The sequence below is a fragment of the Thamnophis elegans genome, chromosome 6 (genome assembly GCF_009769535.1).
Source record: "Thamnophis elegans isolate rThaEle1 chromosome 6, rThaEle1.pri, whole genome shotgun sequence".
Classification (NCBI taxonomy): domain Eukaryota; kingdom Metazoa; phylum Chordata; class Lepidosauria; order Squamata; family Colubridae; genus Thamnophis; species Thamnophis elegans.
In genome coordinates this window covers 57,497,101-57,513,439 of record NC_045546.1, presented here as the reverse complement: position 1 = coordinate 57,513,439, position 16,339 = coordinate 57,497,101, and the positions used below count along the sequence as shown (strand labels likewise).

The 16,339-nt window shown below is 36.8% G+C and overlaps 1 protein-coding gene across 2 annotated transcripts in view; it reads right to left on the bottom strand.

The window, feature by feature from the left end:
- Positions 1-6,697: 6,697 nt before the first annotated feature.
- TRAPPC10 (trafficking protein particle complex 10) overlaps positions 6,698-16,339 on the bottom strand; it is a 91,761-nt gene continuing 82,119 nt past the window's right edge. For both annotated transcript variants that reach the window (XM_032219468.1, XM_032219469.1), the window contains exons 17-23: positions 14,743-14,972; positions 14,161-14,261; positions 13,552-13,678; positions 11,677-11,847; positions 9,721-9,898; positions 8,250-8,444; positions 6,698-6,992 (exon numbers count right to left, since the gene is read on the bottom strand). In XM_032219468.1, the coding sequence (XP_032075359.1) occupies positions 6,754-6,992; positions 8,250-8,444; positions 9,721-9,898; positions 11,677-11,847; positions 13,552-13,678; positions 14,161-14,261; positions 14,743-14,972 (1,241 nt within the window). In that variant the 3' untranslated portion in view covers positions 6,698-6,753. The remainder of the gene's footprint in view (positions 6,993-8,249; positions 8,445-9,720; positions 9,899-11,676; positions 11,848-13,551; positions 13,679-14,160; positions 14,262-14,742; positions 14,973-16,339) is intronic.

Here is a 16,339-nt window from a genome sequence, read left to right as displayed (position 1 = left end):
AGTAAACTCCTTCTCCTTTCTGGCAATTTTTCTCTCTCTTAAGAGGCACCAAAATAATCCAGACAACAAAAGGTTTCCTGCTGCAGCAGGGGGTTGGCCTAGATGACCTCTGAGTAGCCTTCTAACCCTAAATTGCTGTGCTGTTTTTTCTTTCTTTCCTTCCTTTCTTCCTTCCTTCCATTCCCTCTGTGGGAAGTAACCTCCTCCCCAAATAACTGCTGAATGCCACTTTGCAAACCTGAGTAGCTTTTCAATTTAAAGCAGGACTCCAAAGTTTGCAGCTTTAAGACTTGTGGACTTCGACTCCCAGAATTCCACAGACGGGCATGCTCAGTTCCGATTTAAAGCGACAGCATTTCTTTTTCTCTTTTGCAGAATATCCCGGGTTAAAATGAGTTTCCTTCCTTCTTCTTTCCTCCCCCCCTCCCTCCCTCCTTCCCTCTCACTTTTTAAAGCTTTTCCCCCCTCTTGCCTGAACCCGCAGAGGAAAACTTTTTTTAAAAAAAGCTGCTGATGGGAGAACAGGTTCGGGGGCGTGGCCAAGCCACCATTTTTACTACTGATTCTATCCGGTACGCCAGATTTTCACTACCTCTTCTGGCGTACCGGACCGTATAGGGAGGAACCCACCTCTGATCTGGGACAACATTCAAACTCTCAAATTATTTGAACACTCAGATTGTATGTCACTATTACTCTGATACAATAAAGAGGAAAACAAGGACAATCAGTGTGATGCCTTAGATAAATATGTTGATAATTGCCACAAGAAGAAAGCTTATAAAAATTGCGCACATCCCGAGTTATATTTCTAGACACTGCACTACAGTCTCTACAGTCCTGAGAGTGGTGATCCCACAGGTGTTGCTCTGATTGTTAGTTTACTTGTCAAACTGACTGTAGGTAGTGAGGAAGAAGCTGATGGGGTCCAAGATTCTGGGTATTTCGATCTTAGTGTATTTGGCCAGGTTGGGTGTGTTGTGTAGTATTGCTGCCTTGGATTCTTTCACTAGTTCTGGATATATTTATGGTTATAGACCCAATATGTAGAAAAGACACATAAAACAATCAACAAAACTTCAAAGGAATACAATCCACAAAGGAAGAAGAAAATAACACATTATCCCAGAGCCTGATTGGCCTAGTGGTTAAGGCACTAGTGACTAGACTGGAAGGAAGTGTAGAAAAAGAACACACACAAAAAATCTTAGGAGTGGATATAAATTCTGTACCATCCCCCTAGCTGCTCTGAAATGATTAAATAGCTATAATGACTTATTTTCTTGTGCTAAAACTAGCATAAATTTTTAGGTGCATTTGTCCATGTCTCTGGGAAATGTGTTTGGTATCTAAATAAAGGAAGGAAATTATTCAATTTTCCTGAATTTCATGATTCTCAATGCCATTTACTGAAAAGAGGAAAAACAAAGCAGCATGTCTCTATTGAGTGTAATGCCACCTGCAGATGTTGCACTGGGATCTCCAAATTTAATATTTCCTTGCCAAATCTCTGAAGCATAAATATAGTTCTATGTAAAAGTTTAGATTCATTAAAACACCCACCTACATGCTAATTGATGAAAAGCAAATGACTGCTTTATATATAACTATTTTCCAGTTGCCTTTTGGAAAAGCAGCGTTGGAACAATCATGACTTGGATGATTGAGAATCTCCATAGAGTGCTTTATGACTAACAAAAATAAGAAATAAGAATCAGAGATAAGACAGGATTCGTGCACTATTAGGTTAATTAATGTTATAGCAACATGGTGTTTTCTGTCACACTCCAACTGGAAATAAAATTAACTGAAAGATAATGCATTAAACTAATAGAAAAACTAGTAAAATTTATCTTCACCAGATCAACTTAGAATGATAAGTCGAAGTCGTTTAATATCCAGCCATCTGAAACAAGATACAGCACATGGTAAAACTGGCCACCCTTGTCTGTTTTGAAGAGGTAAGAATAATCAGAACAAAGTAATGTTGAACTATATAGCGAGAGGGAAAAGTATTTGATCCTCTGCTGATTTTGTACGTTTGCCCACTGACAAAGAAATGATCTGTCTGTAATTGTAATGATAAGTGTATTTTAACATTGAGAGACAGAGTGACAAAAAAATCCAGAAAAACGCATTTCAAAAAATTATAAATCGATTTGCATTTTAATGAGTGAAATAAGTGATCCTCTATCAATCAGCAAGATTTCTGGCTCCCAGGTGTCTTTTAAAGGGAGTGCTCCTAATCTCAGCTTGTCCACAGAAGCAAGCAATCAAGCAGAGTCCAAACTCTCCACTATGGTCAAGACACTAGGGACAAGACTGTAGACCTGTACAAGGCTGGAAAGGGCTACAAGACTATCACCAAGCAGCTTGGTGAGAAGGTGACAACAGTTACTGTGATTATTCGCAAATGAAAGAAACACAAAATAACTGTTCATCTTCCTTGGTCTGGGGCAAGATCTCACCTCAATGATCTCAAAGTTCAATGATCATGAGAACAGTGAGGAATCAGCTGGGACCATAGTCACCAAAAAAACCAATCAGTAACACACTATTACGTGAAGGATTGAAATCCTGCAGCACTCACAAGTTCCCTCTGCTCAAGAAAACATATATACTGGCCCGTCTGAAGTTTGCCAATGAACATCTGAATGATTCAGAGAACTGGGTGGAAATGTTGTGGTCAGATGAAACCAAAATCAAGCTCTTTGGCATTAACTCAACGTGTTTGAGGAATGCTGCCTATAACTCCAAGAGCACCATCCCCACAGTCAAACATGGAGGTGGAAACATTAAGCTTTGGGAGTGTTTTTCTGCTAAAGGGACAAGGCAAATTCACTGCATCAAAGGGACAATGGAAGGGGCCATGTACCGTCATATCTTGGGTGAGAACCTCCTTCTTTCAGCCAGGGCATTGAAAATGGGTCGTGGATGGGTATTCCAGCATGACAACAACCCACAACACATGGTCAAGACAACAAAGGAGTGGCTCAAGAAGCACATTAAAGTCCTGTAGTGGCCTAGCCAGTCTCCAGACCTTAATTCCATTAGAAAATCTGTGGAGGGAGCTGAAGGTTCGAGCTGCCAAACGTCAGCCTCAAAACCTTAATGACTTGGAGAGGATCTGCAAAGAGGAGTGGGACAAAATTCCTCCCGAGATGTGTGCAAACCTAGTGGCCAACTATAAGAAATGTCTGACTTCTGTGATTGCCAACAAGGGCTGTGCCACAAAGTACTAAGTCATGTTTTGCGAAGGGGTCAAATACTTATCTCATTTATTAAAATCAAATCAATTTATAACTTTTTAAAAGGCATTTTTCTGGATTTGTTGTTATTCTATTTCTCACTGTTAAAATAAACCCACCATTACAATTACAGACGGATCATTTCTTTGTCAGTGGGTAAGCATACAAAATCAGCAGGGAGTGAAATACTTTTTTTCCTCACTTGCATACCAAAGTTTGAAATCTGACTGTTTAACAGGAACTATGGTTGTATGCAGGTTCTAATATTGAGAAGTTGGAAATATTATGTTCCAGATGTCAAAGACTGGTTGTTGGATATATATAATATCTGTTTTGAAAAAGGCATTTTCTAGTAAAATGCGGCAATTTATGTCACAATGGCTGAAACTTTGTAATATTTTATAATATTTTGTACTATCAGATTATTGTATTGATCAGTAAACCATTGACTATTATTAAATATAATATATAAAGTGGCTTTCGTCTTCCTACATTCCCCCTTCTTTGTTAGTTTATTTGGGATTAGAAATTTTCCTAGTTTTTTTCCCCCTTTTCTTATTTTTTGTTTTTGTTTCTATTAATGTTTTTACGATTAAAGATTGTTTTGTTAATTGTTTTGTTAAGAATGTGCAATGAAATAGCATGACATAATATGACTCAGACCTGACATATAATTGAATGGGAGACCAACTATTCCTACCAGGCCTGAAGGCTAGAGTGGGAAGTCAAAAGAACAGTTCCGTTTGTCAAGAAAACTGCATAGTTCTCCCGTGAAGTCAACAAGAGTCAAGTCAATTAATGGTTGGCTTTAGTTTTTCATGTGAAACAAAGGAACACAAATGTTGAGAATCAGAACAAATTGCTAAAATATTCAAGATTTTTATTCGCTTTATCCAGTAGCTTGTTTTCCATTTCTTAACAGTTTATTCCCTACTTTTCATGGCATTGCTTTAGGAAAGAATAAAACTGGATAATAATTTTCTAGATATATTTCCTATTTGCTTTTCTACATTGACATTACACCTATAGTGTAACATTGTACAGAGTTGCAAGTAGGATATGCCACAAATATCATTTAAATCCAACAATTTCCATAGAAGGAGTTAATTTTTCCAATCACAAATCTGTGAAAATCATCAAAATTCTACTCCTTTAACCCATTTGCACGTATTTACAGGCTTGAAAGTTATCTACAAATAAGATCATTTGTCTCCCCCCTCCCCAAATGCATATATTTCAAATTGAATCATTTATTTACAAGTTAGAACACAATATTTTCCTTCTATACATATGTTATCACCTCAGTAGTGATTAAAATACACTTCTGGTGTATTTTAGTGAAATTCGTCATTTCAATATGAACATGAAAACTTTATGCTGCTCTGAAGCTATAACAAAAGAAAGCCTTGTACATTAATTGCTAATAAAACTTTGCCTTTGGATTTTTTCACAATAAATCAGGTTATTCATCATGTCCAAAATATACATTTATACTCAAATTTGTTTGAAAGACAAATCTCTAGTTTAAAAAATTATATAAACAAGAAACTCATTTGTATACATATGTTCATTGTGTAATCTTGTTAATTCTTATAAGGCAATAACCAAGATTAAGGGAAATTATTGTCAAAAAGATATTTGAGAGCTTGCATTTTTTTCTAAATAAAGCAAATGGCAAAGAGACAATCAACTTGACTTCAATGGAAATTTCATGAGGGAATTTTCTACAAAAGGAAGAAAACTGAACATACAAAACAGCTATTAATAAATTAGCAGAAATGTGATGTCTCATTTCCTATAAAAATAAGGTTCAATTGCTCTGAAGTTAGGCAAAGTAATCAAGAATAGATACACAATTTTGTAACACATGCACATACTGTATCGCTTAATAAATGAATTTTGATTTTAATTTCATTTTGCCTCCTATATCTGAAATTATTGTTTTAAAATATGATAGAGGCTCATTACTAAGAGGCTACATATATTCACTAATAAAGTAACTCTAAACTAATAATACATATAAGCAGCAGCTAAGGTAATTACAGTGAAATTTAGAGAAATGTTTATGTACAAAAATACATTGTTTCTAAGAACTGGAAAAAGTTCTACATATTAAACGTATTTACAAGCTTTGATTTTCACACCGATAAAAACACATTTATTTTGTCCTTGATTTCTGGAACAAATTATACACAGACAAATACATCAGATTATTTCAGACATTTTAAAATAATCATTTATACAATAGATTTACAACTAAAAAGTAATCAGTTGGTGTAAATGCAGTTTGTTGCACCACAATTTCAAACTAGGACCTTAAATTCACCTATAACCAGATTGCAAAAACAATTAAGGCTCCCTGCAGCTCTTGCCTCATCAGCTTACAGTATGGTATGGAAGCTTGTGTACACACACACACCACACACACACTTGCTATTTTACTACATTTATGGCTCTGCAGTCCATAATAAATTAACAACTGTAACAGGAAAAGAAACTTTGGTGTTAAAAATATCAAGTGAAATATTCAACAAAATCAATTAAGACCCAATATCTTACATCTAATCACTTAACTATTACTTTTGGGGACAATCATAGACCATGTTTTGTGTTTTCATTCCAAACTTAATGAATTGTGTGTTTAATTTTAACTTAACCACTTTTGTACCATTTTGCTACTTGCATCAAGGTGTGCATGCATATATGTGTATGTGTCTCTGCATATTATCCCATGAGTTGACAAAATGGTTCTCTATATGGTACAAATTCAAGAGCATCAGCACACTGATAAATCTGTTATGTTCCAAGGCACAGAAGTTAAGTCTTCAAGAAATCTCTCTCTCTCTCTCTCTCTCTCCCCCTCTCTCTCTCTCTCTCTTTCTCTCTCTCTCTCTCTCTCTCTCTCTCTCTCTCTCTCTCTATATATATATATATATATATATATATATATATATATATATATATATATATATATATATATATATATATATATATATATATAAACACACACACCATGTATTATTTAAAATCTTGTAGATAGTTATGGGTTTAAGAATTGCTCTATTACACAGAAATTTGGAAAAGTACCAGGAAATCAGACAATCATGTGACTAGAAAGGCACACACTTTAGTATTTAATTGCCACACTGCAGGACTTACACCGTATGTCAACCTGAAATATTATTTAAGCAGGAACCTAATTATTGAAGCTGCTCAAATTAGGAATTGGCAATAAGCATCTTTTATTTCATCAGCAGAATGACAGAGGGAAAAAAAACCCCAAAATTCATTTTACACAAAAAGTAGCAATATAAACTAGCAGTTACAAGTATCACTGTACATTTAAATTGATACAATTGTCTGATGCTTCCAGGGCCAGTAAGGACTAAGTTGCCATAGGCCTATTAGTGTTAAAATATCTCAATGAACTATCAGGTTATGATCTCTTAAAGTGCATTTATATTCAAGTCTCATGTGCATATTTCTACACATCTACAGAGAAACGTCATGTGACATTGACTTCTAAAATGTGATCATCTTTGCTGGGAATGACAAGGATTTGCATGCCAGAACTGGAATTGAAGACCTGTCCAGGGGAAAATGATTGAAGTCGGGGCATGGGCAAACCTTTGTGTTCTGCACTGGTTGTTGAATGTATGCTGCCTCTGCTCTTTATGCTACTGTTGTCAGCTTGATCATCCATATTTTTATCCACAGAGAGATTATCATTTTCAATCCAGCTATCTGTAAAAAAAATAAAATGTGAATCTCTATTTCACATTCATCTGTACATTTTTGATAACAATTAGTTTGCTAAACTAACTAAATTGCTAAGATAACTAAAATTATGAGAGATTATTTATGAATGCATTTAAAGTAGTATATTAACATAAGAAGAAAATCTGACAAATTTATGACATCAATTTCACTAAAAAGAAAAAAAAAGGCAGGACACAACTCTTCCTAATGTTCTCATAGATAAAAATCTGAATGCATCACAACTGAGGCAGATGGAAAATCTAAAGTAAGGAGTTCCTATAAGAAAAGAGTTATCTGTTATAATACAATTTTGTCTCTCTCTCTCTCTTTTAAACCTAGTGCCTTACATGAAGGCAGCGTATATGTGTACTTAATAAAGAATCAAAGTAAATGTTTGTAAGTTTCAGGCCACTTACTGGAGCTTCCAGTACTGAAGGAATAATCAGATCATTCCCAACTTTGGCAATTTCCAGAGACGTAGTCTTCAAATCCCAGAATTCCACTGCCAGCATAGCACTAAATGAAAAATCTGGGATCTGAAGTCCTAGTCCTAGAAGATGTCAAGATTGGAAAACATTGGCAACATTCAAAGAAATAATCATACTTCATCTATATGTCATCAGAACAATAGGTTCTATAAAGAACAAGATATAATACCTTAGAAATGATTATTGAAGTCTCAAAAGCCTACTATTTTTAGATACTTTTTTGTGAGTCATTGTTTCATATTCTTTTACCATAGTCCTCAATGACAAGAGATTGCTGAACTCTTCAGCAATGACAAGTTTCTAATATTCTGCTTTCACTGGAAAAGTTCTTAAACATTCAGGGAGACATTTAGAGATGTATCAATGCCATTTGCATTATCATAAACCATTTTATGGTAATTTTGTGTCATAAAATGATTTATAAAATTTGCCAATTTTCAATTCCATGGGAGTCATATGTCTCATATTTTTAAACACATTCTGTAAGTTAGCTTATTAGAAGTACCTTGATTCAAACATTGTTGCCCTATAATACATTGTTTTGCTCAGTTAATATTTTTGTTCAAATTAAATTTAGCATTTTTCAGAGAATGGGAACATCCACATAAAAATATATTAATCCAAAAATACATGTCTTTAACCATGAAGAATTTTGATAGTGTAATGCTATGAAGTAAAATTTTATAGAGAAAGGACATTCTATAATTTTATGTTAGCAGTTTCTCACATAACTTTTAAATATACACATTCTTACCAGCATCAAGTTGCATAAAGTGAGCAGAGTGATGAGGGAGATATTTAAATAGTTTAACATCAGGAAAAGGGAGGTATCCAGCAAAGAGGGGCATTACTTCCATATGCACTTTATGGGTTGCTTGAACTGCTACTGGCATAGATATTACCCCTGAGCTCTTTCCACAGACTGCCCAGTTACTACTGTCATCCACAACTAAAATAAAGAGAAAATGTTATTCAAAATCAACTATTACTTCAACTGATATGGTATCACTCCACTGGAACACTGGAGATAACATCCTGTGAAGCAACGTTTTGTAGATTGATATCACCTGGTGCTTAAATGTACAGATTTGACATGCTTATTGAATTTTTGAATTGAATTTTATTATTTGTATGCCGCCCTTCTCCGGGAAGGACTCAGGGCGGCGAACAATTCAAAAAAGGGAAACGGGGAACATAGAACAAAATACAGATAATTAAAATAGGCAAGAATCACGCAACCACACAAGTCGAGAGGGGAGGGGAACTCATCAACCCCAGGCCTGCCGGCAAAGCCAGGTTTTGACGGCTTTTCGGAAGGCCTGGAGAGAGGTGAGGGTCCGAATCCCTGCGGGGAGTTCGTTCCAGAGGGCCGGCGCTGCCACAGAGAAGGCCCTCCCCCGGGTAGTAGCCAGGTGGCATTGGCTAGTAGACGGAACCCGGAGGAGGCCAACCCTGTGTGATCTAATGGGTCTTTGGGAGGTAATTGGCAGCAGGCGGTCTCTCAAGTACCCAGATCCAATACCATGAAGGGCTTTGTAAGTTACGACTAGCACTTTGAAGCGTATCCGGAGACTGATCGGTAGCCAGTGCAGCTCGCGGAGGATAGGTGTAACGTGGGTGTACCGAGGTGCACCCACAATCGCTCGCGCGATATAAAAGAAACAATCTTGGAAGTGTAACATATTTACAAGATTGAATTTTCAAGCATCCTGCCTGTTAAAGTAGCAGTAAAACATATATTTCTACCATGTAAATATCATCTCTGGAAAAACAATTCTGTTAAAAAGTTTAGGATTATGATTCTACTAGTACTTTTTAAGGAATTTGACTACATTTATAAGATTCTTCTCCAAACATTTTCACTGTTTTGTTTACAGTGACAACAATCTGATGTAACTATTAAGGTGCTGAGTTAGAAGTTGTAAGACCCAGGTTCTAGTTCTTCCTCAACTCTGAAAACTAATGCGACAACTTTGCTCTTTCTCAGTTCCCTTCAGTGCCACCTCACAGGTTGCTATTGATGGGACAAATAGAAGGACTGAGCCCTGTGTACACTGTCTCTAGTTCTTGTACAAAAGGTAGGATATAAATCTAATAAATATATAATATCCTGAGATACCAAAAGAAAAATGCTTGTTTTGACAATTGATGCTAACATTATGATTCAGCAAGTTATCAACTAATAAGTAACCAAACTAAATCCTGAGTAATAAATATTTACTAACCTTCATACATCAGTTTGGTTGTACAGTATCCATCCATTTCTGTTAATGCTTCATCTTTATCCACATCCAGGAGGTCTAAAAGACGGGTAATTGACACTTCCAATGAACAGAGCGAGCCTGTTTTACAATATTCTGCCCCCAATGGGGGGGAAATCTCAGCTTTCACATTATACAATGTCTGGCAGGAGTACAATAATATTTATAGTCAACACACAAAAGATAACTTTTTCATACTATTCAAATTGATAGGAGATAATCCAATTTCTGATTGGATAGAAGATCCTAACCTCTGAGTTTTTACAAACACAGCATGGGGGGGGGGGAATCCCATACAAGTCAATTTCTTATGTTTAAAACTGACATTTATAAAAATTACTGTTGGAATAACATCAAACATTTTGCTAGTCACTGCTTTGTAATTCATCTTTGGTACCCCAAATGCAAAACCTTAATGGTGTTTGCACTAGTACAGATGATACGTTGAACAAGGCTTATATAAAATGCTTTATTGCAAACTTGTACAAGTTTGCAACATCAGCAGAAAGTTCAATAGTGATACTGTACTAGATTACCGTATTTTTTGGAGTATAAGACGCACCAGAGTATAAAACCCAGCTTTTGAAGAGGCATTTTTTTTTAAAAAAAGTAGGTAGGTAGATAGAGGGATAGAAAGAGAGAGAAATACAATAGGTAGGTAGGAGAGAGAGAGAGTAGTTAGGTAGGTAGATAAAGGGAGAGAGAGAAATATAGTAGATAAGCAGGTAGGGAAAGAGAGAGAAAGTAGGCAGCTTGGTAGGTAGAGGGATAGAGAGACAAATAGAGAAAGAGAAATACAGTAGATAGGTGGGGGGAGAGAAAGAGAAATACGGTAGGTAGGAGAAGAGAGAGAGTGTGTATAGATAGGTAGGTAGGTAGAGGAATAGAGAGAGAGAGAAAGAGAGATACAGAAGATAGGTAGGGGGAGAGAGAGAGTAGGTAGGTAGGTATATAGGTAGATTGGGGGGGGAGAGAGAGATGAATACAGTAGGTAGGTAGGGAGAGAGAAGGTAGGTAGGTAGGTAGGTAGGTAGATGTTTCCAGGTGTATTTATCCATGTGCTGAAGAAGGAAATTGCTGACAACCTGTAGCACCTAAAACTTTGTTTCTGCTGGCCTAGCACTTGACCAATGTAATTCTCATCAACCACGCTAACTAAACAGCTTTCTGAAAGGGGGGGGGAGTTTCTCCACTCTGCAAACCTCCCCCAAATGCCCCGTTTTTCACGAAAAAGGACTTTTCCCCCCAAAAAAGGCATGAATAGCCGGGGGGGGGGCTTGCAGAGTGCTGTTGGGAAAGGAGGGTCAAAAACGAGCAAAAAACGGCCAATTTTTGCGAAATGGGATTTTTTTGTCAAAAAAATTGCATGCATAGCCTTATGGAGACTTATAGAGTGCTGCTGGGGGGGGGAAACGGCCCACTTTTCACGAAAATGAGCCGTTTTTTGTCAAAAAAATTGCATGCATAGCCTTCTGGAGGCTTATAGAGTGCTGCTGGGGGCTGGGGGGTGGGCAAAAACGGCCTGTTTCTTGCTCATTTCTGCCCTCCCCCAGCCCCTAGGAAATCTCTGAAAGCCTCCATAAGGGTATGCACGGCCATTTTGGTGAAGACGGCGGGGCTTCAGGAGGCAAAACATGTTGTATTTGTTGTATAAGACGCACCCAGATCTTCAGACTTTTTTTAGAGGAAAAGAGGTGCATCTTATACTCCGAAAAATATGGTAAATATATATCCTTCTTGATCCTGCAGTTTTAAAAAGCTGCTTGCCATACAAAGACAGAAATAGGGCAAATATAAAATATAAACCAATACATGTCAAGTATTGCAGTGGAAAAATAGCATCTCCTACCTCAATTTTAATGTAATTTGTCATTACTTATTGCATCCTAGTTCTCTTATAACAAGATATTAACAACTTACAAAAAAGTTTTCCAGCTGGAATTCATAAGTGTATGGCATCATAGAAAAGGAGTGATCCTCCGATAATGCAGAACAAAAGTTCATTGAAAATATGCACTGCAATGATGGGGGAAGCTCTTTTGTCCACTTCAGTTCCCAGACAAAAAATATTGCTTGCTTACTGTAGATGTGCTAAGAAAGAATTTTTAATTAATATTACATTAGAATTGTGTTGGATAGTAATGGGTAAAACTGAAATGTTTTCTAAATAAATAAAGCAATTATGAGTTCATATATATATTTTCAGAACCAATGGCTTACCTTAGAAACAGTTAATGTTGGTCAGTTAGTGAAGAGATGTATTCTGATAGTAGATTACCTCACCTGGTAGTTTCATATAGATGTTAAATAAGAGCGGGGAAAGATTAGAACACTGAGACCTCTTGTCTAGGACAAGACTTCTCCCTCTCAACAGCACTAATTGAAGCTGACCCAAGAAGCGGAAACCAAACCATTACAATACTGTGCTGCTCCCACTTCCTAACCCTCTCCCCTGCCAAACTAGTCCAAAAGGATGTCATGATTGATGGTACGGAAAGCCACTGAAAGGTCAAGGAGGTTTGGACTGATTGCATTACCTCTCTTGTCCAGCCAACCATCATCAACAAAATCAACACCATCTCAGTACTATATCCATGTCTGAAGTCCAACTGAAAGTAGATAATCTGCTTCCTCCAGAGCACTTTCTCAACAACCTTCCCTACTGCCCAACACTACTGCAATCCAGCAATGGCTTCTTAAGAAGATGGGGCACTGCCTCTCTAAGAGTTAGAGAGATGGTATGAAAATACCATCAACTGAATCCAATTACAAATTTCATGGAAGGCCTTAACCAAGCGAGACATAGATCTAGTGCACAGGTGGCCATAGTCATCGCTTAAGTACCCTATCCACTTTCTCAGAACCAACAGGCACAAACTCTTCCCAATTACTACAATAACTTCCTTTTTATCATAAATATTCTGCAGAAATATATTCAAATGATTTGCATGCTCCTTAACTATTGATATATTCTATATTCTAACACAATCTACACAATAGTCTTGCTGCAGCTAATGAAGCAAAAGCAAACTACCTTCTTAAACTTTCAATCTCTTTCTATTATTAGCTATCTAAACTCATGTTTCTTTACTTTTTCTGAAGTTGGCTGGCCATTTCTATTTCTATGTATGGATCTATTCTTTTTTGCAAGCTCTTAGGCAAAACTTTGCTAGTAATTAGGAATTAATGCAAATGTTTACAAATTTTTTAGTATAAATTATGTATGCCAATCTTTCACAGTCTCTAGGGCAGACAATTTTGTTCTTTATTTGTTGAAAAAATGCAATTAGCATTAGCCTTTTAATTTCATTTTGTCTTACATGTTTAAGAAGTTCAATGGACTGAAAATAAATGTATTCTAACAGAGAACTGCAATTCAAATTATGAGAAACAGATTTTCAACAATTACCAGTCAAATAAAAGAACCTGCCCATAATACTTTCTCAAAACCTTCTCTATTGCTGCTTTTCAGCTGCCTCTCGAATAATTGCAATAGCATTTACAATAAAATTATTGAAAAAACAGCAGTTCAATCTGAAACTAATCTCCCCATAAAGATGCTTTAGATGAGACAAGAGACTCTTGAGGTTCCATTTGTTCTGCCCAAATACTTTTCAGACATTACGATAAAATCATAGCTTTCATAATCATTTTGAAAATAAATACTTAATTTTTTGAAGCCACACATATAAAGATATTGATAACTTTTAAGATGCATAACAAAATTAGTGAAATTGAGTTGTAGTGCAAATCTATGTTTTTTGTTATTACAAAAAATACATGTAAAATAATTACCTGTTCAGCTTTAGGATTTAGAGGTTGAAGACTTAAATCTATGTAAATGTCAGAACATTTGAGATTATTGTCATAGAATTGAAAACAGATTTCTGACATGTTCTGCACACATATTTGTATATATTTCCTAAAATAAGAAAAAATAAACTAAATTAAAAATAAGAAACTATTATTGTTACTGCTATATACAATTTAACTTTGTGTGCATGCATGCATGTATATCTTTGCAGCAGAATTAACCAAATGAAAACAATAGTTTAAAAAAATGAGAAAAACGTGCTAATTTACATTAGATTGTACCTTAAACCTAAATTTAAATGATGTTTTAAGCAAAGGTCTCATTTGAATGGTAAAAAAATCCCACCACACAATTGACAGTACAATTCTATTCATATCTACTTAGAAGAGTCAAACGGAATTCAACACAGCTTTCTCCTAAGGAAAGTTGTAGGTTTGGGGTTGCAGCTTAAAACATAAAAGGACTCAAATGTAGCCTTGGAATTAAAACGTATTTTCAAACCTTCCTGCTCATTCAAACTACCTAAATCATAGTTTTGATAAGAAAAGCTTTTATGATGAAATAGAAAACGAGAATTTTGAATAAGTTACCTTATGCCTGCTGATAATAACGAATGTTTGGCTTTAAAAGGTACACTGAAGGTAAGTGAAATAATAGTGGAGTAAATTGACCATGGACAATCAATGGTTACCTATATGAAATATATAATAAAATCATCTAATATATTGCTTAAAATTTCTATTTAAATAAAAATAGTTGTTACATTTTTCAATTTTGAGCATGGAAGAATAAGTGAAGAGCACAGCGTAGTATAGCATGGCACAGCACATCCAATCCAATTCATACCCTTGGATTTATTTATTACAGATTTATTGTCTTGCAATTCTTTCATCTCTTCATCAAATGCACAAAACAACTGTTTAAAGCAAGCTAGTTGGAATATCAAGCTTAAAAATGTATTGAAACTCTCTCAGGAATTGATGTTTATATAGTTAACAAAAATAATGCAAAACAATACAGAAACATTGTAAGATGAGCAAAAGATTTCCAGGATCAAAAAAAAGCAGTACAGCAGACTATTAATATAGATGTATTTGCCAGTTTGAAATACAATATTGACATCTGAATTTTTTAGTTAATTTAAATATTAACCTTTATTCATAATTTCTTACCTTTTGATCAATTGTAGTCATGCTATTGTAAGACATTTCTTTCTCTTTGCCTTTTTTCCTACACTCTTTACTTGATAGATTCTCATTTTCCATCATACATATTGGGACTGATGGCGAATATAAAACTTCAAGTTCAAAGGTAATCACATGATATGCAGGAATCATTGGTAAACTGATACTTGTGATTTTTTCAGATGACTGAACAGCTAATGATGCTTCTGATACCTTTTCTACAATTGTATGAAATATAAATTAGGGACTATAATTTATATCAGAATTAACAAATTATTCAGCTTGTAACATATAAGCAAACCCTGTTTTGACCTCCAAGTAATGTTTTGAATGTTCCAAGCATGAAGTAAAGCATGTGTTTCACAATTTTATTTTATTTATTCTTTTATTTATTCTGAGCATTGCAACTGTTTCCAGGGGGAAAGGAGACAGAAGGAGATAAGTGTTTTCCAACCTAGCCAGCACCACATTAGTTCAGTTCAGTTCAGTTCAGTTCACTTTATTTGTATGCCGCCCTTTTCCCTGGGGGGACTCAGGGCGGCTCACAGTTCAAAAGGGGTGGGGGAAGGACAAACAATTTACAACATAAAAGCATTACATCATTTAAGAACTCAACAGTCATACAATTCGAGTAGGGGTTAAAATCTTTAACCCCAGGCCAGCCGGGATAGCCAGATTTTAAGTGCGGCGCGGAAGGTCTGGAGGGTGGTGAGGGTCCGGATCTCCACGGGGAGTTCGTTCCAGAGGGTCGGAGCAACCACCAAGAAGGCTCTCCTCCGAGTAGTTGCCAGTCTACACTGGCTGGCTGATGGAATTCGGAGGAGGCCTAATCTATGCGATCTTATCGGTCTAGTGGAGGTGATTGACAGTAGGCGGTCTCTCAAGTACCCAGATCCAATACCATGAAGGGCTTTGTAGGTGACAAGTAGCACCTTGAAGCGCACCCGGAGATCAACAGGCAGCCAGTGCAGCTCGCAGAGGATAGGTGTTACGTGGGTGAATCGAGGTGCACCCACGATCGCTCGCGCAGCTGCATTCTGGACCAGGTGAAGTCGCCGAATACTCTTCAAGGGCAGCCCCATGTAGAGCACATTGCAGTACTCCAGCCTAGAGGTCACAAGGGCACGAGTGACTGTTGTGAGGGCCTCCCGGTTCAGGTAGGGACGCAACTGGTGCACCAGGCGAACCTGGGCAAATGCCCCCCTGGTTACAGCTGACAAATGGTGTTCAAAAGTCAGCTGAGGGTCCAGGAGGACTCCCAAGTTGCGAACCCTATCTGAGGGGCGTACAATTTGACCCCCCAGCCTGAGAGATGGAACACTTGGCCAATTCGTGGGAGGGAAGCACAACAGCCACTCGGTCTTTTCTGGATTGAGCACAAGCTTGTTAACCCCCATCCAGTCTCTAACAGCCTCAAGACCCTGGCTCATCACGTCCATCGCTTCATTGAGTTGGCACGGGGCGGACAGATACAACTGTGTATCGTCCGCATATTGATGGTATTTTATCCCGTGCCGTCGAATGATCTCACCCAGGGGTTTCATGTAGATGTTGAAAAGAAGGGGGGACAGGACCGAACCCTGCG